The sequence below is a fragment of the Diaporthe batatas genome, assembly GCF_019321695.1.
Source record: "Diaporthe batatas strain CRI 302-4 chromosome Unknown Contig00010, whole genome shotgun sequence".
Taxonomy (NCBI): Eukaryota; Fungi; Ascomycota; class Sordariomycetes; order Diaporthales; family Diaporthaceae; genus Diaporthe; species Diaporthe batatas.
In genome coordinates, this window is record NW_025408557.1 from 1,151,926 (window position 1) to 1,177,410 (window position 25,485).

General features: G+C 48.3%; 6 protein-coding genes across 6 annotated transcripts; 4 read left to right on the forward strand and 2 right to left on the reverse strand.

Moving 5' to 3' along the window:
• The first annotated feature begins 90 nt into the window (after window positions 1–90).
• On the forward strand, window positions 91–4,613 carry KVR01_008825 (uncharacterized protein). The gene is made up of 3 exons (XM_044783854.1): window positions 91–1,991; window positions 2,075–3,837; window positions 3,924–4,613. The coding sequence occupies exons 1-3, from the start codon at window positions 1,039–1,041 to the stop codon at window positions 4,325–4,327; spliced, it is 3,120 nt and encodes a 1,039-aa protein (XP_044642592.1). The 5' UTR covers window positions 91–1,038; the 3' UTR covers window positions 4,328–4,613.
• Window positions 4,614–4,931: 318 nt separating this feature from the next.
• On the forward strand, window positions 4,932–8,077 carry KVR01_008748 (uncharacterized protein). The gene is made up of 2 exons (XM_044791393.1): window positions 4,932–6,740; window positions 6,842–8,077. Exons 1-2 carry the CDS (start codon window positions 6,429–6,431, stop codon window positions 7,523–7,525), a joined length of 996 nt encoding a protein of 331 aa, XP_044642515.1. The 5' UTR covers window positions 4,932–6,428; the 3' UTR covers window positions 7,526–8,077.
• On the reverse strand, window positions 5,416–6,244 carry KVR01_008436 (uncharacterized protein; the record flags this gene model as incomplete). Its single annotated transcript, XM_044788277.1, has 5 exons — window positions 5,416–5,701; window positions 5,730–5,754; window positions 5,807–5,990; window positions 6,016–6,121; window positions 6,210–6,244. The coding sequence occupies 5 exons, from the start codon at window positions 6,242–6,244 to the stop codon at window positions 5,416–5,418; spliced, it is 636 nt and encodes a 211-aa protein (XP_044642203.1).
• Window positions 8,078–8,183: 106 nt separating the features above from the next.
• On the forward strand, window positions 8,184–14,387 carry KVR01_008438 (uncharacterized protein). Its single transcript, XM_044792732.1, has 2 exons — window positions 8,184–11,014; window positions 11,085–14,387. The coding sequence occupies exon 1, from the start codon at window positions 9,021–9,023 to the stop codon at window positions 10,584–10,586; it is 1,566 nt and encodes a 521-aa protein (XP_044642205.1). The 5' UTR covers window positions 8,184–9,020; the 3' UTR covers window positions 10,587–11,014; window positions 11,085–14,387.
• Window positions 11,876–13,711, reverse strand: KVR01_008491 (uncharacterized protein; the record flags this gene model as incomplete). The annotated part of the gene is made up of 1 exon (XM_044789067.1): window positions 11,876–13,711. The coding sequence occupies one exon, from the start codon at window positions 13,709–13,711 to the stop codon at window positions 11,876–11,878; it is 1,836 nt and encodes a 611-aa protein (XP_044642258.1).
• A 120-nt stretch (window positions 14,388–14,507) lies between the features above and the next one.
• KVR01_008733 (uncharacterized protein) lies at window positions 14,508–17,534 on the forward strand. Its single transcript, XM_044791495.1, has 2 exons — window positions 14,508–15,759; window positions 15,822–17,534. Exons 1-2 carry the CDS (start codon window positions 14,817–14,819, stop codon window positions 17,129–17,131), a joined length of 2,253 nt encoding a protein of 750 aa, XP_044642500.1. The 5' UTR covers window positions 14,508–14,816; the 3' UTR covers window positions 17,132–17,534.
• Window positions 17,535–25,485: the final 7,951 nt, after the last annotated feature.

The following is a 25,485-nucleotide window of genomic DNA, read 5'->3' on the forward strand; positions in this document are numbered from 1 at the left end:
TCCCGATTGACAGACGCGGTGAACAAGACACGAGGCGGGGACCTGTTGGACCTCGGCGGCGGCGGCGGCGAAGCACCAAGGAAGGTGAGGCAATGCAGGGGGGCTACGGAGTACTGTGTATTTGATCAGGTGGACAATGGGCGGTCCGGGTTCCATCATCGTTGACGGAATTGATTGTGCGCAGCCCAGCCCAGGTAGACAGGTTCATGATAGGTCATCCTGCGAGGAGCATACTGTGGCAGGAGTCCCTTGTAGCCAGGCCACAAGACCACCACACGGGCACTTTGATACGTAACCCAGGCTCCCGGGTACCTTGGGTAGGTAGTTTACCCCTCCGCAGCAGCGGTCTGTCTCGGGTCCAACGGACCAGCTCACTCCTTGCTCTCGTCACATACCCAACATTTCTCACCATTGCATTGTCACTCGAGTCTCGAGTCGTCGAGTCTATCGAGGGCCACAAAGACAAAGTTCGGACCGACCAGGCTACCCTGACGGCAGCACTGCAGCAAGAGGAGGCAGGTAGCGTCCGCTGCTCGATTAACATAACAGAAACTCCAGAAGGGGAAAGGCCTGCACGCCAGCCAGTCTTGTGTTCACCTTTGGTGCCATCCTGCCTGTCCAAGGACCCCGCAGTCCCTCTACACGGTCCCAAGGGCAAGGGCAAGGCAGAGGCCAGGACCAGGATCCAGCAGGGAAAGAGCAATTGGTAGGAGCAGCGCAAAAAGAAAAAAAAAAGATAGAGAGAGAGGGCCAGGCCGGGCCAGGGCGGCCGCAGCTTATTGTTTCTTGCCTGCTGCACTTTGTCCCGTTGTTATCTACCCAGGCCCTCTCACCACACCCCACCCGCTCTGCCTGTTCTCCTTGCCAAACCGCCGCAAGCCGACGAAGACCGCCTTCTCGACAGCTGCCCCATCCAAACTGGCTGCACAGCATTGACCGAGCGCACCCTTCGCAAACCTTCAATAGACGCAATCCCGGCCACACACACACACACCCCGTCCCCCCAAGGACAGCAGCCCCGACGCCATCGGCACGCCAATGGCTCAGGAGGCTCCGTCGCAGCCCTCGTACGGCAGCGGCTCCGGCACCGGCGGCGGAGACAATTCCCACACCCGGTCTTCTCCCTCCGCCCAACCTCCCGGCACGGCTTCTTCTGCATCGCAGGCCCAGGCCGCCCAGCATAAGCGGGTCTACCAGGCATGTATCCCGTGCCGCCGCCGCAAGGTCCGCTGCGACCTCGGCAGCGTCGACAACCCCCACGACCCGCCGTGCGTCCGCTGCCGCCGCGAGTCCAAGGACTGCTACTTCAGCGCCACCCGCCGCAAGAGGAAGACCGACGACGAGGACGAGAGGGAGGATGAGTACATCATCCGCAACGGCAGGAAGAGGCTGCACCCCGGCCAGTCTCCCCCGCCCCCATTGGACCGCAGAGGCTATACCGAGACGCCTCTGACCCCCGGTGGCTCCTTAGGCCGCCCGCAGCCGCTCCGGCGGCCAGGCCTCGGTGAGCACACCCGTTCCGACTCGAGGAGCAGCGTCAGTGCCACCCGCGGCCCGAGTGCTGGCGAGTTCGCCGCCGACGAGCCGAACACCCCCCTGGAAAACTATGAGGCCCGGACCGTCATGCGCAAGGAGCTCTACGGCCCGCACGATGCACTCGACCTGCTGTACAAGGCCGCCACCGACAACAAGCACGACGCCGCCACACAGCCCACCCACCTGAGCCCGCAGACTTCGGACCTGCGCACCCCCTCGCTGGCTGCTCCCCTCGGGGGCATGCCACGCGGACACGATGGCATACTCTATGGCCAACAGTCCGGCGCCCCGCGCGGCACCATGGATGCGCCCATCGATCCCCAGCTCACAAAGGCCGACGCCGCCAAGCCAGGGACATCGCCAGCTCATGATGATGCCCTCAAGGCTTGGGCTAGGTTCCGCTTCGTGAGGGCTGGCTGGTTCACCTCTCAGGAGGCCATCGACTATATTGACTAGTATGCTGACCCTTTCTCAAATACTGGGGCAAAGCAAATTTGCGGCATCACAGCGGACTTACTGACTGACTGGCTGTTGTTAGCTACTACAAATATCTCTCTCCGCTGACCCCCATCTCACCGCCGACCTTCCAGGACCCTGCCACCCACTTGACGCTCTTGACTGAGGAGCCCATTCTCACTGTCACCCTCTTATGCATCGCGTCTAGGTACCGCAAACTGCCTGGTACGGGGGGCGTCAGCCGCGCGAATGCAATCCATGAGCAATTATGGACCTATCTGCGGGGAATGATCGAGCGTGTGATATGGGGCCAGGAGGCTTTCGGCGGTGGCTTCTGCGGCTCAGGTGCCGACGAGTCCCAGACCTCGAGCACAGCCCCATGGCGTGGTCTGAGGAAGGGAAGTCTGCGCACATTTGGTACCATAGAATCGTTGATGATCTTGACCGAGTGGCACCCCAGAGCCCTGCACTTCCCACCGTCAGAAGCCGTCGACGAGTTGATGATCCCCGCCTATGACTCCGCGCCGCCTCCCGGCGGAAATGATGAGACCAACAACCCTGCTGTCGGCGTTGGTGGCAGGAGGGTTGAGAGCTGGCTCGAGCCCGCTTGGAGGAGCGACCGCATGTGCTGGATGCTACTGACCGCGGCCATGGGCCTCGGCTATGAGCTAGGTGTGTTTGACAACATCGAGGAGCTCCTGGCGACGGGTGCCATCTCGCGCCCCGAGTATGAAGAAGAGTCCTACCGGCTGCGAGCCCACCGCATCAAACGCCTCATCCTCATCTACCTCAGTCAGCTGGCAGGACGACTTGGATGGACCAACATGGTCCCTGAGAATCTACGTCGGCAGGCCTCCCTGAATCGTCCGTCATCCGTCGAAGGTACCACGCCTGGAACCAATGTCTCAACCATGTCGTTCAATTACATCCCTGACCTGGAACTAGACGATCAAATCATCCAATGCTGGGCCGGCATCAGCAACGCCATGCACGCCGGCAACGAGAGGCTCTTCCGGTCAAGACAACACACCACGGACATCATCCAGAGCGGCAAATACATCGACCTGCTGAAGGAGTTCCAGCCCATGTTGCAAGCCTGGTGGACACAATTCGACCGCTTCCGCCTGCCCCCATACAGCCGGCACATCCTCACCATTGAGTACGAGTACGTGCGGATATACGTAAACTCACTCTCGCTGCAGGCCGTAGTTGAGCGTTGTGCCACCATTGCGTCCGGCGCGTCCGGCGCGTCCGGCACGTCGGCCGCAGCCCCCGACGCAGCAGGATCCACGGCGAGCGGCCATCAGCTTAGCCCAAAGACCCAAGACATCTACGGGAAGATGCCGATCGGTAATATTGGCGGCGTCAGCGCGGCAGATCAGGAGTACATCCGGGAAGTCGTCGAAGGGAGCCGGAACCTGCTACGCACAGTCGTGGAGGGTCTGCTTCCGGATGATTATCTGAAGCACGCACCTGTGCGGACATACTTCAGGATCATCAGCGGGGCCATGTTCCTGCTCAAGACGTTCGCACTAGGTGCGACAAGACACGATGTGGAGGTGTCCATCGGCCTGATGGACAGCACGGTCAAGGCGCTGCGCACCTGCGTGGTGGACGACGTGCACCTCGGCATCCGGTTCGCTGACCTCTTGGAGAACCTCACCATGAGGCTCAGGAACCGCTTTATATACGTTGCGCACCAGTCCGGCAACACGGCGGCAAACTCGACGGACGGCGTCAAGAGCCCCGTGCCCGAGGCAAGCATGATGGGCGGGCCGGTCATGAACACGGGGCTGGGCATCAATGGACACGACCACATTGGCTGGCCCAGGGTGAATCCGCCAGGTAAGGATCCGAAGACCCTGCTGCTCTCACTCACCCCACGTGCACACACACTTGTGTAGTACTGAGGATGCTGACCCAGCTCACAGAACGCGCCGTGACGCCGGCCAACATCTCCGCCATGCCATTTGACATCCCCAGCGATTTCCACATACCATGCGTCTTCGGCGGGCCCACGACGCCCGCATCGACCACCATGCCAGTGAACGGCAACAACGCCGCCAACAACACCAACTCGAACACGATGGGCCCGACGGGCAACGGCAGCAGCCATCAAATCCCCGACATGTTCGGCGCCGACGGTACGGACTGGGCCGGCGCCAACAGCGACATGTGGTTCCTGCCCGCGGGCCCGGCCTTCTTCCAGAACGTCGGCGGGCCCGGCGAGAACAACGTCGCCATGTCCGCCGAGGGCGTTAATGTCGGCGGCATCGACCTGCTGGATTATATGGCCATGGACGATTACCCCATGGGCGGTGGCGGGCCGCTCTAAAAGTCCTTTTCAACAAAAATACTAGATTACACTCACTTTTTTTTTGTTTTAGTGGCTGCTTGGGTTTGTTCTCCTCCAGATTGGTTCTCGGCGTACATGTGGCTCAAATGGGTGTCATGGAAAGCGTAGTCCTAGGTATTTTTGCTTGACTAATTTTGCACGTGCTCTGGGCTGAGGGGCGGCGCTGGCTGGATTTTTTGAAGGTTATCGAGATGAATTTGTAAATATTGAGAGTATGGATGCCGTAAGGTAAAGTACGAATGAGAAAAGCTGATTGATCGCTCGACTTCCGCGCCTTGTCTCGGGTAGTTTTTTTGCCATTGTGCGATGTCGCCAAAGAAAAGTCTCTTTCACGATGGAGGAAATGACTTCCAATTACCTGCGTTAATGCGACAGACAGTCGAAACTCCTAAGGTGAAGTGATATTGACTGTAATAAGGCACCTCATGCTGGTTTTCTTCAGTAAATTAGAATGACAAGTCTCTCAAGCAATAGGATCAAGAAAGCATATATTGACATCCCGCCCTTTTGGGTAGTAGTAGTCTCGGTGGTACTGTGCACCGTAGCATTCGACCGGAAATTGATCTCTGTGCGCCCTCCGCAGGGAATCTCGGTCTCGTCAGCGTACGCCGGCAACGACTGAATACGTCCTCAATCAATTGATCAATCGAATTTCCCTAGATATGGCCTGCGAGGCAAGACAAGGCAAGGCAGGCTTGACCGCCGACGAAAACTACCACCCTCTTCCCCCCTCCCGCCGATGGTCCGGGCCCGAGGATGCCACCAGCCAGCCAGCCCTAGTGGCACGGCTAGTACGGAGCCTACAGGGTCTAGGAACGAAGGAACCGCATGCACGACACGAGCTCGATCGGAGTGGCCCACCTAATAAGGCTTGCGCGACGCGGGCGATAATGTACGTAGCCTAGGGCTGTTGTGTTCGCGTGCTGTCCCGCTGCCTTAAATAACCAAGGCAGTTAATAATTAGTTCCCTGTGCCCGGGCCCGGAGCTTCGGGGCGACGAGGGGAACGGTGGACGGGCGGCCACATTGGCGCTTGGGTATTTACTACCTACTTAAGTAGGTAGACTATTAGTCTACATTGAATGCAACGCCTGCAATCCCGGGAGTCTCTGCTGCCGAAGACGGACAATCAAGCCACACATTGTGCTCGGACTCTCTCTTTTCTCTCTCTCGTATGTCGAAGGCGAGTTCGTGGATTGTGGGGTGTGATGGTGTGTTTCTCAATCCTGGACTTGCATATAGCAGTCTGTCGGCACTGCTGTGGGCACAGGCCTTTCTGTCTACGGTCGCGATGATATTGCGATTTGATGCAGCTGGTTGCTTGCCATTGCGTCGACATTGGGCACGATATGTCCTTTGAATGAACACAACCTCTCTCTCACCCGGGGGTCCGGACCAGGGACAGGCCTATTGCGGGACGCGTGCGCTGTCTGCCCGCTGCCCGCATGGTTCATCCCACCTGTGCCCGCATGCTCTTGCATGAGCACCCCCGTCCGGCCGATGGAATCAGAGCTCGCTCCTCTGGGCCCGTTCCCGCTGGGGTCTTGTGTGATGATCGCCATCGCAGCCCGCCCAACTCGTTCTCGGGACCCATAATAAGCTCCAGCTGGGGCGGTAGATGAGTTTCTTGGTACGATGCCAGGCTGCATTGGCAAGGGCTAAAGTGACCTGGCTGTCCACTGATGCGCCAGCGGTATAGAAGCAAAAGTCAACGGAACCTGCCTCCGCGACCGTCCGTGCCGGTTGTGACTTGTCCCTGATACAACCACCGTCGCTACGGCGTCGAGACAAGACTCAGCACTCCCGACTGGGGGTGGAGATGACGGCGAGATAATAGATTATGTGCTAATGCAGCCTCTCACCTGCTGATGTCGTACTTCACTCCCGTGCTCATCATCCTTGGTGCCGGTGGGCCCGCCATCTCGTAATCACATCCCTCCGATCCGGGAACAAATGGCAGTCAGGTAAATAGAAAGAGGAGTAAAGCGGTTGACCTTTCCAGTCTTCTTGATATAGGCCGAGACTTGCACCAAGTCTTGTAAGATTGTGTTTTGTTGTGACCAGGTGCGAACATCCAAGCCATGCGACTTACACCGATCACCGCCCTTCTCGGCGTCGGCGCCAGCCTGCTTGGCCAGCACGTCGCGGCCCGGCCCTCTGATGGCTGCGAGACGAATCATGCAGTCGCGCTTGAGCAGACGTACAACGTCTCGATAGGCGACCGTCGCTACCTGCTCTGGTTTCCGGCCAACTATGTGCCGACCAGACCGGCGCCGCTGATACTCTCGTACCACGGCGGCACTCGCGTCGCCGAGGAGCAGCAGAGGTTGGACCTCTTGAGCACGGGGTACTTTAACCAGGACTATATCGTGGTATATCCCAACGGTTTCAATGTGAGTGCCGGAAAAGGTCCCTGAAAGGCTCTTGGCCCTTCTCACCCACACCTCCCGTGCTTGGTGCTTGGGGCTGACATCGGGGATGATCCAAAATGCAGAAAACGTGGGAGGGTATACCAGACGTCGAAACCGACGACGTCGACTTCACCAACTCGATCCTGGACGAGCTCGAAGCACAGTACTGCATCGACACGGAGCGGGTCTACGCGACGGGTAAGTCCCAGGGCGGCGGCTTCGTGGGGGTGCTGGCGTGCGACGAGGAGATGTCGCAGCGCATCGCGGCGTTCGCGCCGGTCTCGGGGGCGTTTTACATTTCCGAATTTGGGGACGTGTGCGAGCCGGAGACGGTGCCCATCTCGCCGTGCTCGCCGGGGCGGGACGACGTGCCGGTGCTGGTGTTCCACGGGCTGGTGGACGACACCATCGCGTACTACGGCGGGCCGAGGAAGGGGGGCTGCCTGCCTTCCATCCCGTACTGGACGCGGACGTGGGCCGGGAGGGACGGCCTCGGCGCGGAGAACGAGACGTCGGCGGTGCCGGGGGCGCTGGAGGGCAGCACGGCGGTCCGGTACGAGTTTGGCGAGGGGGCCCAGAAGGGTCTCGTCACCCACATCATGGACGGGACGGTGAGTAGAAACTCGGAGGAGGCCTCGGGGGGCGGCGATGCTGACTGTGGATGCTCCGACGACAGGACATCGGGCACGACTGGCCGAGCACGGCTCCCAATAGCGACAACTCGCAGGAGGGGCGGCACCCAGCCTCGTTCAACGCCTCGGAGTTGATCCTCGACTTCTTTGCGGCGCACCCTCTCCCGCCCGAGTGGGCAGACAACTAGGCAGTCTGACACACATGACAGTCTGCCCGTCTGCCCGGGCCCGGGACTAGGCAGGCGGCTTCTGGCACTGCCTGGCGGCGCCAAGCCGGGATAGTCGTAATGCGCCCGGGGGGTTTTGTCTTCCCTGGCGATCTTTCAGCTGGACATGTTCCTGTGCGAGTCGTCAGCATTTTCTTGTCGGCGGGGTTCAAAAGTGTCCGAGTGTCTGGTGGATACGGCTGGCCGCGGTGGAGGCTCATCTGCCGACGTGCATGTGAAGGGAGGCCAAGCAGGCTCCATCTTGGAGAAGCTGCAGATGACCACAATTGGTGAGTGAGACAACGTGGTCGAAGACAGGAAAGAGACACACACCTGACTGGTTCTTTTGTTGTTGTTTTTTGTTGTTATCTCTTGCGATCGAGGGAACTGCACCTCCTGAACATTTGTATATACTATACAGCATGTGGTCAGGTCCTAAGTTTACGCGCAGACCTATGAAACTCGTGCGCTGCTATGACAATCGGTGGTTCACAGCGGCTGGCTGCACGACAAATAGCTCCCGTGGGGCACAGCCTCAACTGCCTCAGGGGCGTCAGGTTGGCAGGGTCCACTGTGGCCAATTGCACGTCCAAGACGGGCCGTGGCCAGTTCCCCCAGCGTCCCAGTCAGCGCGTGGCTCATGGATGACGTCCCCCAGGCGGCCGGTTTCAGCTCTCGAGGCATGTGTCTGCCCTGTCTGCCTGGGACTGACTGGCAGAACTGGGCAGCCCCCAGTCGCAACCCAGGCGCATCGCATCGCATTTGATCCATCCGTCCCACACCATCGCCTTCTTGCCGTCCTCACTCTTTCATATGATACCGGGGTTGTGTTTCGTTTCTATTCTTGCAACAAGTATCTAGCCTCTAGCCCACTAGTCCTTTCAGTCTGTAGATCTTCCTCTTCCGCCAAGCTTGAATTACACAAGCTCCTCCTCCTTCGCTGCCTCGCTGCCTCGCTGCCTCGTCGCCACTTGCGCGTCACCTCCAACTCTCTTCCTCGACCCTCCCAACTCCACATCCAACCCCGAGCCTGAGCCTCACCACTCAGTAATTGCACCCCTGACGATCCTGTGTCCAGGTGCCACTACCATCCCGCTAAAACATTCGCTGGCCGAGAACAAAGCGAGGACTAGTCAGTCGTTCTTGGTCGTAAAGCATCGTATTGCATCGCACTGCACTGCATCGTATCGCAACACAACACAGCACATCGTCTTCCAACCCAGCCGCGAAGCCGGGATCCCTCGACCGGCTCACGTCAGGCCAACACCCTTTCTTCTCCCGTGACTTCTTTGTTCGAGGCAACCACTCACCACAAACCTCGTCCGCCCTTGTTCAGCTCCAACAGCACATGAGCTGAAGTGTGGCCTCTGCTACTGCTGGTGGCAAACCCTCGAGTCTCGTCTTGCACCATCCCACATCCCACCATGCTCGACGAAAACCTCCCCACTTTCCAGTTCAAGCAGTCCAGCGAGAACCCACTCTCCAGTGTTGTCTACTTCACCCAGAACGGCTCTGAGCCTGCCCCGGAATATGTCTTCAAGCGGGCAGACCCCTCAAACCCCGCAGCCCGCAGGAAATATGCCGTTGCCCTGACCGACCCTTTTGCTCCCGACGTCGTCTACGCCGAGGTCGTCGTCGAGCCCGAGTGGTCCCAGCCAACACTGTCAGCCGCCGAGGTTAGGGCACAGCAGCAGAATGGGGCCGTATCTACGGCGCCCCAGCCTATGATACCCGACAACTTCACCATCTACCTGTACAACCCAGACCAGGCTGTCTCGGTCAAATACAACCCGGGCTCCCTCACAAAGTCAGACACCTGGGAGTTCGAGATGCTGACCCAGAGCTTCAAGATGCCCTCCAACTCCCAGCTCGACCGCCAGACCCAGAACGGCTCGCCCGTCGCCGACTTCCGCCCCAGGATCATGTTCAGGTGGAAGAAGGAGGGCCGGAAGGACATGAGCTGTTTCAACGTCGGGAAGAGTGTTGGCAGGCACAAGAGCAAGGAGCCAGACATCACAGTGGCACTCTTCAAGCAGGGCCGCGCAACGGCCGTGACCGTCTACGAGCCAAACCTGCAGCGTATCGACATGGAGGACCGGAAAGGGCTGGACATTGTGCTTGTGCTCGGGGCCGAGGTGATCCGTGACCTGTACCTGGCGCCAGACAAAAGGCCCGACTTGTTCAACGTCGGTGCTACCGGACCGCTGCTCATCTCGAAGCGCAAGAACTCCAGGCCCAGCCCTCCCCCGGCCGGCCCCATGATGGCAGGCGCCCTAGGCCCGTCCGCGCCACAGGCGCAACCGCTCATGTCCACCGCCAACGCAGCGGCCTCCTCGTCGGCGAGGCCGGGCGCCGCGGCCATCGACGCCGAGACCGAGCGGCTCAAGGCGATGGTCGAGAGGGAGGAGAAGGAGCGGCAGGCCGCGAGGCAGAGGGAGGACCGCGAGCGCGAGAGGAGGGACCGCGAGGAGCAGAGGCGCATCAAGCAGATGCTGGAGGACGAGGAGAGGGAGAAGCGGCGGCGCGAGGCCGAGATCGCCAAGGAGACGGAGCGGCTGAGGAAACTCTACGGGACCGAGGGCCAGGACCTGGGCGCGGGCCGCCCGCCCGTCCAGCAGCACCAAGGGAGCCCTCCCCTTCCCGGCCGGCCGCAGTTCCAGCAGGGTGGCGGTAGTCGACCGCCACAGCAGCAGCAGCAGCAGCAACAGCAACAACGTCCCAGCTTCGCCCCTCCCCCTCAGCGCCCCACGAGCGTCGGCCCGGGCACGGGGCCCTTCCACAGCGCAACCCTGAACAACCTGTTCGCCGGCAGGCCGTCGGGGCCTCCTCCGCAGCAGGGCCAGTCGGGCCCGTCCAGGCCAGGCCGGACGAAGCCGAACCAGGGCCCCTACCTGTCCGGGGCGAACCCCGCGGCCGCCGTGAGCGGGTTCTTCTCGGGCCTGCGGAAGGACGACAAGAAGATCACCAAGAAAAAGAGCATGCAGTGGTAGGTCCGTGGCTGTTTTGGCTGGGCCCGGTGATTTTCCCGTGCGCTTATGCATGTGTGTGTCAATCTGCTCCCTTTCGCATGGCATGGCATTGCTTCTTAGCTTTTATCTTTTTCTTCTTGCTGGCATTGCGTTGGCTTTTTTTTTTTCACGACGGTCATTGGTGGCGTTCTGGCGATAACTCTAGGGTTCCTGGGAGGAAGGAGGGTGGATTTAGATACCTTGTGGGTCGGAACAGCGGCTGGCTGGTCATGATGACGAATTTATACGACGCTTCTTCTCCTGTGGCTGCTCGATGGCTGGCTGGCTGGACGTACCGCATGTTGAGCGCTCCTATGTAACGCTGTGCGAAAGTCGTTGGTCTTCTCCTCGTGTGACTTGCACTGCTCGCCGACGGCCCCTCGCGTCCCTTGTGCCTCCTGTTCGTGACCGTCTGTCTGCCCACGCCTTACTCCCTCCGCCGACGACGTTGTGGCATTGTGCTTACAAAACTACTTCTAGCCCGGCACTGCGCAGCTTGCCAGAAGCATGCGCATACCTCCGCAAAAACATCTAGGGCGGTCTCTTGAGGAGCAATTTACGGCGCCCCCCGCCCCCCACGACCAGACCGCCAAGACTGGTCACGAGTCTGGTTACGAACCTGCTTGGTTGGTTGGTTGGAATGTTGTCCTCGAATGGCGACTTTATGTCACAAGCAACAAAGAAGTGAGATCACAGCTGCGAAGTCTTGATGGGTTGCAGGAGTAGATATTAATAATACTATTTCTGGGTTGCGGCTTAATATTAACTACCTCTGAGCACTGCTCATTGGTCCCAAGGGGAGTTGAAAGGAAAGAGGTTGCAGACGCGCTAACGTAGAGGCCATGTGCCATGTCTGAAGCCAGGACAATTCAAATATCGCGGATAGTTGCATTCAACAGCCCTAGCAATTATCATGGCGCTCTGCCCGTTGGTGTATTACACCAAGCTAGAAGCCACCGATGGTAGTTAGTAGTGATGGCACAACAAGTCTTGGCACTACCCCCAAGACACGCCTGAAGAGTGGAATTATCCATGAACCGTGAGAATGAGTCAAATTTCATGAGTGGCGTGTAGGTAGCAAGTCATTTTACCAGCATTCTGTGTTTGTGAGGGGGGAGGGGGAGGTGGATACCAGACACGATCAACACCTTGTCTGGAGGGAGGGGATAGCAAATACACTCAACACCTTGTCTTGAGAAGGGGGGGGGGGGAAACCAAATGCGATCAACAACTTGTCTGGCGACGGGGCAGATACGGCACTCTCGTCATCTTCAACGCCAGAACCACCCGGAGCGCTCGCTGTTCGTGCTCCCCTCAGGCTTTTCAGGAGGCGGCCGGGCCTCCACCTCCTCCTTCCCTCTGGCGGCGGGCCTCCGCCTGTTCTGGTCTCCCCGGGCGGCGCTCAACTGCTCTTCTTGTCCCTCGGGCCTGTCGGAACCTGCCTCGGCTCTGGCCGTTGTCCACCCCTTTCGGATGTTATACTCCTGGATGAGCCTCAGCTGGTCCATGTAGTCCTGTCGCGCGTGGTTGATCCCCGCTGGCCTCGGCTCATTCTGGCCCCCCTGGTCCTGGGAGGGCGCTGTGTAGTCCTCGTCGTCAGGGGTTGGCTTGCCACTATTTGTCGACTGGAATTCAGCTTCGGCAGCTTCCCGGAGGCGCTCCTTGTTCTGCTGTTCCATGAGCATCAGCTGCTGGTAGTAGTCCTGGATTCGCTGGCTTTGACTGCCGGGCCGCGGCTTCGAGTTGGCCCTGCGCTCCTGCTCCTGCTGTATCAGCCTCATCTGATGGTTCTTGATCGGGTCCAGCCCCGACTCGACGGCCTCTGCCGTCGCGATCATGAACGCCTCGAGCTGCTCGTCCGAGGACCTGCTGAGAAACGCCGAGTACTGCGCGGGCGTCATCCATGGGACAGAGGCGGCAGAGCGCGGTCGGTATTCTTGTAGCGGAGGACGGTCGTCCCGGGGGCCAGAGCGGACCGAGTAGCGTGTATCATAGTCGATTGTCTCGCCCTCTGCGTTGAGTCTCCTGACTTCGGTGCGGCAGTGGACGAAGCCGAACATGTCGACGTGCTCCGAAGACGTCCTGATTGTCTTGCCGCCGGAGGGGTGATGCTCGACCGTCTCGCTGACTGACGGGTTATCCCTCGAGGGGCGCTCTGGCGGTGGCGGAGCCTGTCCAGGACTGGACTTGAGGACGTCCTTGAGGAGTCTGTCGACTGAGGCTGAGGCGGACTGGATGAATTCAAAGAGGTCCTGTTCGGTAGCCGGCTGATCTTCTTGACTAACCGGCGCAGCCTCTGCATTACCCTGCGATTCGGCGTGGCTGTCGCTGGGGTCCTGATCCGTAGAACGCCCCTCAGAGAACCATCTCATGACGTCCTCCACACGGCTCTGCACCTTGCGCAGAGTGTCGGCCACATCCTGCCCCGTGGGCTCGTCCATCTTGGAGAACAACTCGGCAACATTGCCTTCAAGTCGGCGTATGGTGTCCAGCATGTCCTTGGCAATATCGCTATAAGAGTCTTGGTCATGTCCTGGTGTACGCTGGGTTTGGAACGAGTCTCGTATGTGAGCCTCCCAGTGCTTTGGAATTCGTCCAGCCAGATTGGGGTGCTCCCACATAAAGGGATGGGGCAGCAGGGCGTCGCCATATAGTCTCCTGACCCAGGCGGAGGGAGTCTCCGGGGTGACTTGTGCTCCCGAGGCGGACCTCTTCAGGGCTGCTCGCATGTCCAGATCCATGAGGTTCCCTCGGGATGAGTTGCTCGCAGACATGAGGTCCTCAAAGGCCTCGGGGTAGCCAAAATGGGCGGGGTCAGCACCGGGGGGCAGATCGTTGGGAGTGGGCTGAGGGAGATGGCGCAAGTTGTGCGGGCTGTAAGGGTCGACATGGTACCAGTGTTCCCAGTACTCGGCCATGGGCGACTGTCTCTTGGGACCTGGCGATGACGACCCTGCAGTGGCATCACCTACGGGGGGTTTGTTGGCGTCGTCGTTGGAGCCAGTCAAGACAGAGACGCCGGCGCTGATATGGGAGTTGACATGGTTCTTGAAGCGGATGAAGCGATTGAAGGGGCCCTGGGGCTCTCTGTCGTCGTCGTCGGACATTGTGGTGAATCCGGGTGGATATGGATATGGATGCGGGTATGGCTTAGGTTGCCGTTCTTAGCTCTCGGGTTGACCGGAGGGGCCTCTGATGTGCAGCAGGGGATGCTCGGGGAGGCAGGAAGATGGGGCGAGGAGGGCGATGGGAGAGGAGGTGGGGATGGGGAGATGGCTGCACGAGGACGGAGATTTGAAGCTCGAGCCTCGACCGACCCCGCTGTTGCTTGTGCACATGAGCTGTGCGTTTATGTACCCAAGAAGGGAAGTCGACTGCTGGGGCTGCTGGCACCGGCTCATGAGCCCGGTTGTGATAGCTCCAACAGCTCGAGACAGGCGAGGCTGTCACGGATATCAGCTGTCATAGAAAGGGCCAGATGAGATGAGAGTTGGCGCTAATGAATAAATGATGCGTTCTCGGGCAAGGCTACTTAGTACTTGTTAGTAAGTGGGCTAGGCTGGTGACAGATGGATATCCCTGGCGGGAGGTGAGTATTAGATAGACTAGGTGGGTGCTTGATTTGATATTGGGGGTGAGGCACTGGCGGGCAGGGCAGGCCGTTGTGGTGGCAGGGTGGTGGGCGTTCGGGGTCGGTGTTACTGGTGGGGAGTGGATATGACGGCATTTCGCGCGGTTTTCCATGGCGAGCCGTTAATGCGAGATGCGACCAATCTCGCAGCCTCCCAGCTCCGCAAGCAGGTTGGCAGGATATCTATCAACTGCTTGCCTGTCTTCTGCTTGCCCTGTATCTATTCTTGTAGTCAATCGCCTGTTTCTGCATTTGCGAATCCTTCGCTATCTCTCGACCCTGGCTGGAGTCGCTCTCCCGCCCACCACACCCCAGCAAACTCTCGACTGCCTTCTGCTGCCATAACTCCGTGCCACCGGTTCATGCGCATGCGACCCTGCCCCCCCCCCCCCAGCCCGGCTTCCAAACTCTAGACAAGCCTCGAGGCTCGAGCCCACACCACCAGCAATATCTCGGGTTTTTATGTACATAGCCTGCGGCTTTACTCGAGCCTGCGCCAATCCGTCGCCACACCCATGATACACTCTTGCTCGAGCCGTTGGATCCCCCCGTCGGCAGCCACTGACGGCCCCTGAGCCGCCATGTACATACCCACCCTGCCTGCCTCCATCCCCGCGAGAGCCCTCACCCAGTACCTGCCTGCCTACACCGCCACCGACTACCTGCGCCACGACAACAGCACTGGTGGGGACCCAGCCGGAGGAGGCGGCGGCGGCGGCGGCGGCGGCGGCGGCGGGCCCAAGAAAGGCCTGGAGGAGTGGTCGAGCCTGATCGGCATAGTCACCGCCATCGTGGGCAACGTCCTCATCGCCCTGGCCCTCAATGTCCAGAGATACGCCCATATACAGTTACATAGGGAAAAGGTGCGGAACCGGGAGCGCGCCAAACAAGCACTCAAGAATGCGAAGAACGGCAACGGAGCGCCGCACACGGGCTATGGGTCCGTAGGCGAGTCGCGAGCAGGAGCCAACGCGCCAGGCGCCGGCGCCGGCGGCGATGACGATGGCGACGCCGAAGACGCGCAGGAGTCGGACCCTCTGACCCAGTCCTACCAGTCTGGCGACTCACGCTGGTCCGAGAACTCAGACGACTCCACGACAAAATCCACCTCCACAAACTACCTCAAGTCGCCCTACTGGTGGCTCGGCCAGATCCTCATCACCGTCGGCGAGATGGGCAACTTCCTGGCCTACGGCTTCGCCCCGGCCTCCATCGTGTCTCCCCTGGGCGTTGTCGCCCTCGTCTCCAACTGCATCCTCGCCCCCATAGTCTTCAAGGAGAAGTTCCGCAAGCGCGACTTTTGGGGCGTCGTCATTGCCGTCTTTGGCGCCGTGACTGTCGTCCTGAGCGCCAACACCCAGGAGACCAAGCTGGATCCCCATGCTGTTTGGGATGCCATTACTACTGTGGCATTTGAGATTTACATGGGCGTGACGTGCAGCTTGATTCTCCTCCTCATGTGGCTGAGTCCCAGATATGGCAACCGCACTATTCTCATCGACCTCGGTCTCGTGGGTTTGTTCGGTAGGTGGTCCTGCTCAAATCTCTCCCTACCTGCCCTGCTCAGTGACTGATATGACTCTCAGGTGGCTACACTGTGCTCTCAACCAAGGGCGTGTCGTCCATGTTGTCTTCAACACTATTGCGAGCCTTCACAACACCAGTGACATACGTGCTCGTCCTGATCTTGCTCGGCACTGCCATCATGCAAGTGCGCTATGTGAACAAGGCCCTTCAGAGATTCGACTCGACGCAGGTCATCCCAATCCAGTTCGTCTCGTTCACATTGTGCGTGATTATAGGAAGCGCCGTCCTGTACAGAGACTTTGAGCGGACGACATCCGAGCAGGCCGTCAAGTTCACAGGTGGCTGTTTTCTGACCTTCTTCGGCGTGTTCCTCATTACGAGCGGTAGGGATGCGGTAGATGACGACGAGGATATGCTGTCCGACGATGACGAGGTCGAAGAGACCATTGGGCTCGCAGAGCAGGACCCCGATGAGCCCCCGTCCCCCGCGCAGCCCCGGCGTCGGGACAGCGACGCAAAGAGGTCACGGCGGTCCTCCCGCGTGAGCTTCATGGACGCCGTCAACAAGCCACTGGCAGTCCTCCAAGAATCGGGCGTTCCGACGTCGAGGGCACCCGCGACACCGACAAAGGCGTCCCTCCTACCATCAGATGGCGCCACCGAGTCAGCGCCGCTGTTGCAGACGCGCTCGCAGGAACGACATCATTCCACGCCCGCCCCAGTCCACCCGGGGATAGCACACGCCATGTCGTCAGAATCAGCCATCTCGATATCCAGCGCCACACCGATAAGCTCCGAACCGCCCACCCACCCCGGCACACCGTTGGGGCAGGTCTCAGCCCTCCCCGCCATCAACATCCCCCACGACGGCAGCCCCGTAACACCGAGGCCACAATCAGCCTCAAGATCCCACACGCACCACCACTTCACAGGCCCGCTCTTCTCACCATCCCCCTTCCACTCGACCGTCAGCGGCCTCGTGCCGTCAAACCTGGTCAAGGACGCCCACCCCGTGCGGAGACCGAGCTCGCGGCGGAGGCCTAGCCTGCGCTCGAGCCTGTTCGTCTCGCAGGACGAGCTGAGCGTGGAGCCGATCGGCGAGGAGGAGGAGAGGGTCATCATGTCCGCGATCGAGAGGAGCCGCACGGCGGACGAGTCGCAGATCCCCGGGGCGGACGGGCAGCAGCAGCAAGGAGGGGGAGGGGCAGGAGGCAAGAAGGGCGTCAGGGCGCGCGCCAAGAGCCTGACGAACTCGGTTGGGGACCTGTTTGGCGTGAGGAGGAGCAAGCGCACCGACCAGGGGGCGCCACGCGAGGGCGGCGGGCAGGGGAGCCAGCTTGGTGGGGACTTTAGCACGGAGACGTTGTGAAGACGCTTAGAGAAAAGTACCAGTTGAACTGTTTTTGTCTTGAGGGGACATGGGGAGGGGACATGGGGAGGGGTTGTGTGTTTTGGTTATTTCAGGAGTCGGAGAGGGTTCATGGGTGGCACCGCATTGGATCGGCGTTTGGGGGGTGAAGAGGATAATATGCTGTTATTCCAACAAGGGAGCGTTTGACATTCGTTTAATTGTGCCTCATACTTGACCGGTAGATATGTCCGGGCTTTGAATACCCCCAGCTCCAGGCTCTCTCTGTACACGTGTAGAGATGGTGAAATGGAAGTATGTCCTAATCTACTACGGACGAGCATTTTTACATGTCGAACAATCATGAAAAGACTCCTGCGGTACAGGAGCATGAGAATGTCAACGAAGCTTCATCGTTTTGACAGGACGGGACAAGAAGGTCGAGATAGGCCAGCAAGGTTGCGCCGAGGCTTGTCCAAAGACATGCATCCCCGTATTTCGCGCTACCTCAGTACAATTTATATGGAATGGCCTTGTTGTACCTAGAACTGTATTAGAGGGGACTGTTCGACAGTACCCGGCAGGAAGAAGCGTTGTCTGCTGGAGGTGGCGCCCCAACTTGGAATGAAATTGGAGGATACAACGGAAGGACAGCACGTTTTGGGAGGGAAGCTGTTCGTTTATGAAGGCGCATACGCTGCCCAGGTGACGCAAAGCAGCTTAGGCAGCTGCATTACACGTCTCTTCCCCTGAAGAGATACAATTCTACCCTTGGGGTGACGAAAGCCACAGCGCCGGGGCCGTGGCTGCCGCTGGTGGAGGAGAGCCGCCCCGTCGCCCTGGCGGTGGAGGTGGTCCAAAGGTAAGCCACGATCCTGGCACCTGCACGTCCCCGCCTTGGTTGCTGACCGTTGCCAGGGCCACCGCTCCGTGGCCGAGTTCCTGGTCATAGGCGACTCCGACGATGAAGACAACCAGCTTGAGGAGGTCCCCTTCCCCTGCGACGGATGCATCAGCACCCTCTTCGAGACCGGGGTCCTCCCTCCCTGCGAGAAGGACGGCCGTGGGGAGTCGTGCCTCCAATGCCGACGCCGCAAGAGGAAGTGTGGTTAGTACTCACGCTTCTTTGCCGGCTCGGCCCCGCTGCGCGCCGCCTGGCGGCAGGTCATCCGTACCGTCTCGCCTTCCCACGACCACATCCTGCGTCACAAGACCAAGCGTGAGGGCGACACCCCTGGACACGCCGCGTCCTTCGACCGTCGTTTCAACGCCGCCGTGGGCGCAACGGTAGTGTCCAGATACATATGTAGCCTACAGACGTCCATATTGTTGTCTCAACAAGAGACTCCGGTGGGGTCAACTTTCCTGATGAAGGGGAGTCCGCGGGATAATCTCGTGTTATTGGTTGGCTGTCTTTTCACTGTCCTAGAATCCAACAAGCCGTCAATCAAAGCGGAAAACGATTTTCCCCCAGTGAGTATTTTAGATAGTGTGTCTAAAAGATTGTTTTGTATCAGCCCGTCCATAGGAGACGCTTCCAGACAGACTTGTCCCAGAAAAGAATCAGGGTAAATCAGATGTGTAAATGCTTAAGTACACGAATCATCCAAACTTGACTATGCTCATCCTGCCACTTGTGAAATTTTTTCCTATTATCCTAAAAACTGTTTGAATAGGGCTTTTCTTGAGGGATATTTTGCTTTCTTAAGTTCTTGAAGTCTTCGAGTGGTAATGGGTTGACACATTTTCAACAGTGCTCATTGCTATTCTCAATATGAATATAACCACCAGAAGCATCAGGATCCTGCGGAATAAAAGGCCAACTTTTCATTGAGCAGAATTCTAGACACAATAGAAATCATGAAAAGCATCAGTACTGTGACCACCAACCTAAGTGCAATTCTCACAACCCATCAAGATCACCGGACTCGGGTAATGTTCGCGAGACAAGTTTAGCGAGCTGCCGAAACTGGAGCCCCAGCACATTTGAATACCGACCTGCTGCAAGTTGGAAACAGGTGCATGTATCAAGCGCCTGTCGGAGGCCAGCTTGGTTTGATATTTGCCAACATGTACAACTAGGATGAAAACTGGCGCATTCCGCCATTCCTGTCCTCTGCGGAGACTACCCTGAAAGGTCAGCATAGATGGCAAGTCACCGTATGAAGGCGCCATGTATGTCCTCGGACGTATACGGAATAGAAGCGAAACCACATAAATGGCAAGTGCATGTTGTTGAGAGACCTGAAATCGATTTACACAGCTTTTGAGAAGACTGCCACCAAGCTTGAGGAGATGTGGAAAAGCGTCCAGATTGACGAAGAGCAGTCCCTCATAATATTCAAGCAATACGTGTGGGACTGGTGCGAGACCGACTCAGTTGAGGGACACCTTGCGAGGCTCGCAGGTTCAATGCTTGTAACCCGAGGAGGTGCGAGCCATTGACACACTGTACTGAGACCTAGATAAATATATGTGCTGTGATTGTGCTTTTGCTCTTCGTGTGTTGGTAGAGGACATCACACTGCAAAATTCCAGAAATGCTTGATTTGCTGACTTGTCCACTTCGAATTTGATACGGCATGCGATTCAAATATCTTGACTTCAGAAATACCTGAATCGAAATTGGCAGAAACCTTGAGTATGCCGAAGCTGTATGGGTCACCACGAGTACTCCGGGCATCTGGGTTGGCCCGCTGGTAGTGTGAGGCTTTGAGTAGTCTAATTATCACCTCTTGAATGGTACAGTGTGTCTGAGAAAGCATGAACTCTTGCATCGTATAAGGTAACAGACTTTCTGAATGTTTCAAACCATCTCTTATATTCAGTGGTGGTAGGTTGACCAGTGGACAGTCGTGTCTGAGGACAAGAATTTGGACCACGTCAATGACTGCTTTCACAGAGCAGAGCTGCAGCCGTTCAAAGCAACCAAGCTTGGAAATTATGACAACATGAGTGGATACCTGCACAATGTACTCAGAACCAGGTTCTATTCAAGTGGGAAGGCGCAACTGCATGCCTCCCAGAGGGGCGGTAACAGGTACAAGTTTAAGGTTTAGGCTCATCCCGTTCCCGTCCCCCGGATGCGGCCACGCACGTGTCAGGACCTCAAGTGAATGAGTGGTCCAGGTCCACAGTAATGGATGCAACCGTCAACTTGAGCAATAGACAAGATATCAGAATGTGACAGGCGACAGGCGTATATCATGTGTAAACGTGTGGAAGCTGGTCAATCAGCGGCCGTGTGGGTATGTGACAAGTGCCCGGGTGGTGTGAAGCAGATCCCGACCTGGGTCTCACCCAACTTCACATCCGCTTCCTGGCTTGGAATTCCAGATATTTCTCTTGTTTTGCTGAATAAAAGAAGACCAAGTCTTTCTTTATTCACAGTAGACTTGCCATGGCCTGTGTGCAAGTGGTTGAAGCCGGGTGGGCCGGGATCCGCCCGCCCACCCATCGGTCCACTCCACACATCCACGACGCCAACAAGCTTCATGATGTTTCATTCAAAAGTCTTTTCAACAACAGCTACATAGCTCAGGGGAAGAGAATATACACTACTATTAATAATAAGCTATTCTTATTAAATAAAGTTATTCTTATTAAATAAAGTTATTTTTATTAAATAAAGTTATTTTTATTAAATAAAGTTATAGTTATTAAATAAAGTTATTTTTATTAAATAAAGTTATTTTTATTAAATATAGTTATTTATATTAAATAAAGTTTAAATAATTATTTTAATTAATTATAAATTAAAAATAAAATATTTAAACTTATTATTTTAATTTAAAATTAAACTATAATAAATATAATTATAATAAATTTTAATTATAATATATTTTATTTAATTATTTAATTATTTAATAATTTAATTATTTATTATTCTTTTAAACTTTTAAATTAAATATTAATTTATATTAAAATTATAAAGTTATTATTTTTAATATATATTTTAAATATTTTAATATTATTTATATATTTCTTATTTTTATTATTAAATTAAAAATAAATAATTAAAGTTTTAATAAAATAAAATATAGTATAATTTTTAAAGATTAATTCAATTAAATTTATTATATAATACTTTTTATTTTTTAAATATAAAGTTAAAAGATTTATAATTATAATTTTATAATTAATTTCTATTTAATTACTTTTATTATAATTTAATTTAACTTAATTTAAACTTTATTTTAAACTATATAAATATTTTTATTTTTATAAATATAAATATTAAATTAAAGCTTTTAAATTTAAATTTAAGATTTTTATAAATTTTACTATATTTTAAATTAAGTTTATAATCTTTTAATTCTTTTAAAAATATATTAATTATTTTAAATATTAATAACTTCTTTTAATATAAAAGTTTATTTTATATAATTATATATTTAATTATTAATAATTATATATTTAATTATTAATAATTATTTCTTTAATTATATAATAAAGTTATTAAAATTATAAATTTAAATAATAAATTATAATTACTTTATTTAATTATATTTTAATTTAATTAAATAACTATTTTTAAATAATTTTATTTATAAAGTAAATAAATAAATATATATTTAAATAAAGTTAAAACTTTTAAAAGAAATAATTTTATTTTTATTTATTTTAATTAATTTATTTAAATTATATAATAAATTTAATATTTATATATAATATTTATTAATATTAAATTAAGTAATATATAGTTTATAATAAATTTAATTTTAATATATTAATTTAAATTAATATAACTTAATATATTAATATAAAAATATTTTTAATAATAAATAGTATTATAAATATAATAAATTATAAAGTTATTATAAAAGTTTTATATAATAAATTTAATTAAGTTAATTTTTAAAAGATATATTTTATTTTATTTTTAAAACTTTAATTAATTATTTTTAATTTAATAATAAAATTAAAATAATATAAATAATTTATAATACTTTTATAATAACTTTATAATTTATTATATTATTAAAAGTTATTATAATTTAAAATAATATAAATATATAATTAAATATTATTATTAATTATTATTATTAATTATTATTAACTTTTAATTAATAATAATAATAAAATAATATTATTTAAAATATTATTATTATAAAATATTTTATATTAATAAAAGTATTAATAAATTTATTTATATATAAATATAAATCTATTAATTTTACTTATAATAATTAATTTATTATAGTTTATTATTTTATATTAATATTTATTTAATCTTTAAAATCTTTCTTTCTTTTAATTAATTAAAGAATTTTATTTACTAATAAAATAATTTTTAATTAAATTATTAAATCGTTTAAAATTACTTTTAAATATATAATTATAATTTAATCGATTTAAGTAATTTAAAAATACTTAAAATTAACGTTTTATAAATTATTTAAATTACTTAAATTTAAATTCTTTTAATAAATAAAATTAAGTTTAAATTACTAATTATTAATTATTTATTAAGTTATTATTAAATAGTTATTAATTATAATTATATTTAATTAATTAATCTTTTTAATAATTTCTTTTTCTTCTTTTATATAATTAATAAAGTATTTTAAATTAATATTTTTAATTATTTTATTATTTAATTATTAAATTATTAATTATTTATTTTTAATTATTTATTAAATTATAATTAATTATTTATTAATTATAATTAATTATTAATTAATTTATTTTAATATATATTAAATAAACTTCCTTTAATTAAAATAATAATTATTAAAACTATTAAAATTATATTATAATTATTATTATAATTAAAATTATTATTTAAATAATAATTATTATTAAATTAAAGTTTTATTTAAAATAAAGTTTAATTTATTTTTATTTAAATAATATTTCTTTTATTTTTATAATTTTTATTTTTATTAATAATATAATTCTTTTAATTAAATTTAAATTAATAAATTAAAGTAAAACTATTAAAACTATTACTATTATTATTATTATTACTATTATTAATAAAATTAATAAAATTATTATTTTATAATAAGTTTAAGTTTAAGTTTAATTAGTTAATTAAATAAATTAATATATTAAATATACTTTAAAACGTTATTATTAATATAATTAATTATAATTTACTTATTATTAAATATAAAATTATTTATTAAAAGTAATAAAAGTTTAATTAATTAAATAACTATATATTTCTTTTATAAATATTATTAATATATTTTTAATTTAATTTTTAATTTAAACTTCTTTTATAATAAAATACTATTAATATATATTTATAATAATTATAAATAACTTTATTATAATAAATTTAAAATTATAATAATTATAATATTAAAATATTTTTATTTAAAAATTATAAAAAAGAAAAGAAAGTTAAAAATATAAAAGTTACTTATTTAATTAATTATTTAAATAATATAAAGGTAGTTTAATTAGTAAAGTAATTTATTAAATAAATTATTAAATATATTAGTTAATAAGTAATTAAATATTAATTTAAAAGTTTAATAAATAAGTTTAAATTATTAATTATAAAAGGAATTACTTAACAAAAAAGTTATTATAAATATTTATAGTTTTAAATTTCTTTTAATATATTATAAAAAAGAGTTATTATAAAAGAGTTATAAGATTTATTTAATAAAAGGTTCTATTTATTAATTAAATCTATATTTAAATTATTATTTATTATAAAAGTTTAATTAATTTAAAAGTTAAATTATTTAGTAAAAGTTTAATAAATAGTTAAATATAATAAATATAATTATAACTATTTAATTTTAAATATTTTAAGGATTATATAATTATAATTTAATTTTTATAATAAAGTTTTAAATATTTTAAGGATTTTATTATAATTACTTATTATATAAATATTATTATTTATAAAAAAGTTTTAAATATTTTAAAAACTCTTTTATAATAATAATAATAACTTCCTTTTAAAAGAAAATACTATTAAATATTTTAATAAATATCCTTTTAATAAATAAAATAATACTTTATTATTAAAAGTTATTAATAATTAATTAATATTATTAAACTTACTTATATATAAATTTTAAAAGTTAATATTAATATATATATATATATGTTAATTAAAAGATTTATTTAATTAAATAATAAAATATTTAATTAAATTAATTAAACTTATTAATTAAATTAAATAGTTTATATATAAATATAAACCTATTAATTTTATTTATTATTCTTATAAATTATTTTATATTAAAAATAAAAATAAATAGAAAATTAAAATTAAATTATTAAATAATAATAAAATAACTTATAAAACTTATTATTTTATAATATAATTATTTATTTATATAAATTATAAACTATTTATATATTTTTAATTTTATTATTAAATTAAAATAAATAATTTAAATTTTAAAAATAAAATATAATATATTTTTAAAATTAATTTTATTAATATTATTATATAAAACTTTTATTATAATTTTATAATTATTTATAATATTATTTATTATTAAAAATACTTTTTTATATTAATATATTAAATTATATTTTAATTTATAAAAGTTAAAATTATTATAAATTATAAATTATTTAATTTAATATTAATAAATATTATTATATAAATATATTAAATTTATTATATTTTTAAAGAAATATATAAGTTTTAATTTCAATAAATATTTATTTATTAATTTTATAAATAAACTTATTTAAAAGTAATTACTTTAATTATTATATTTTAAATTAAAATATAATTAAATAAAATAAATATACTTTATTATTATATATAATATTATTTTAAATTTATAACTTTAATAATTTATAAATAAAGAAATATTTATTAATAATTAATTTATAATTATATAAAATAAAGTTTTATTTTAAAATAAAATTATTAATATTTAAAATAATTAATAAAAATTAAAAATTATAAATTTAATTTATTAAAATTTAATAATAATAATATAAAATAATAATACTTTATTAATAATATTAAAATATAAAGAAATAATTATAAATTATTTTATTTAATTCTTGTTAAAAATATTTAAAAGAAAATATTTATTAATATATAAATTATTTATATTTTTAATTTTATTATTAAATTAAAAATAAATAGTTAAAATTCTAAAAGAATAAAATATAATATATCTTTTAAAGATTAATTTAATTAAGTTTACTATATAAAACTTTTATAATAACTTTATAATTATTTATAATACTATTTATTATTAAAACATACCTTCCTATATTAATATATTAAGCTATATTTAATCTATTAAAGGTTAAAACTATTATAAACTATAGGCTACTTAATCTTAACACTATTAAGTACTATATATAATATTATTATATAACTTAGGCCTTCTAAATATAAATTAATTAAAATAGGTAAAGATAAAAGCTATTATTCTTTT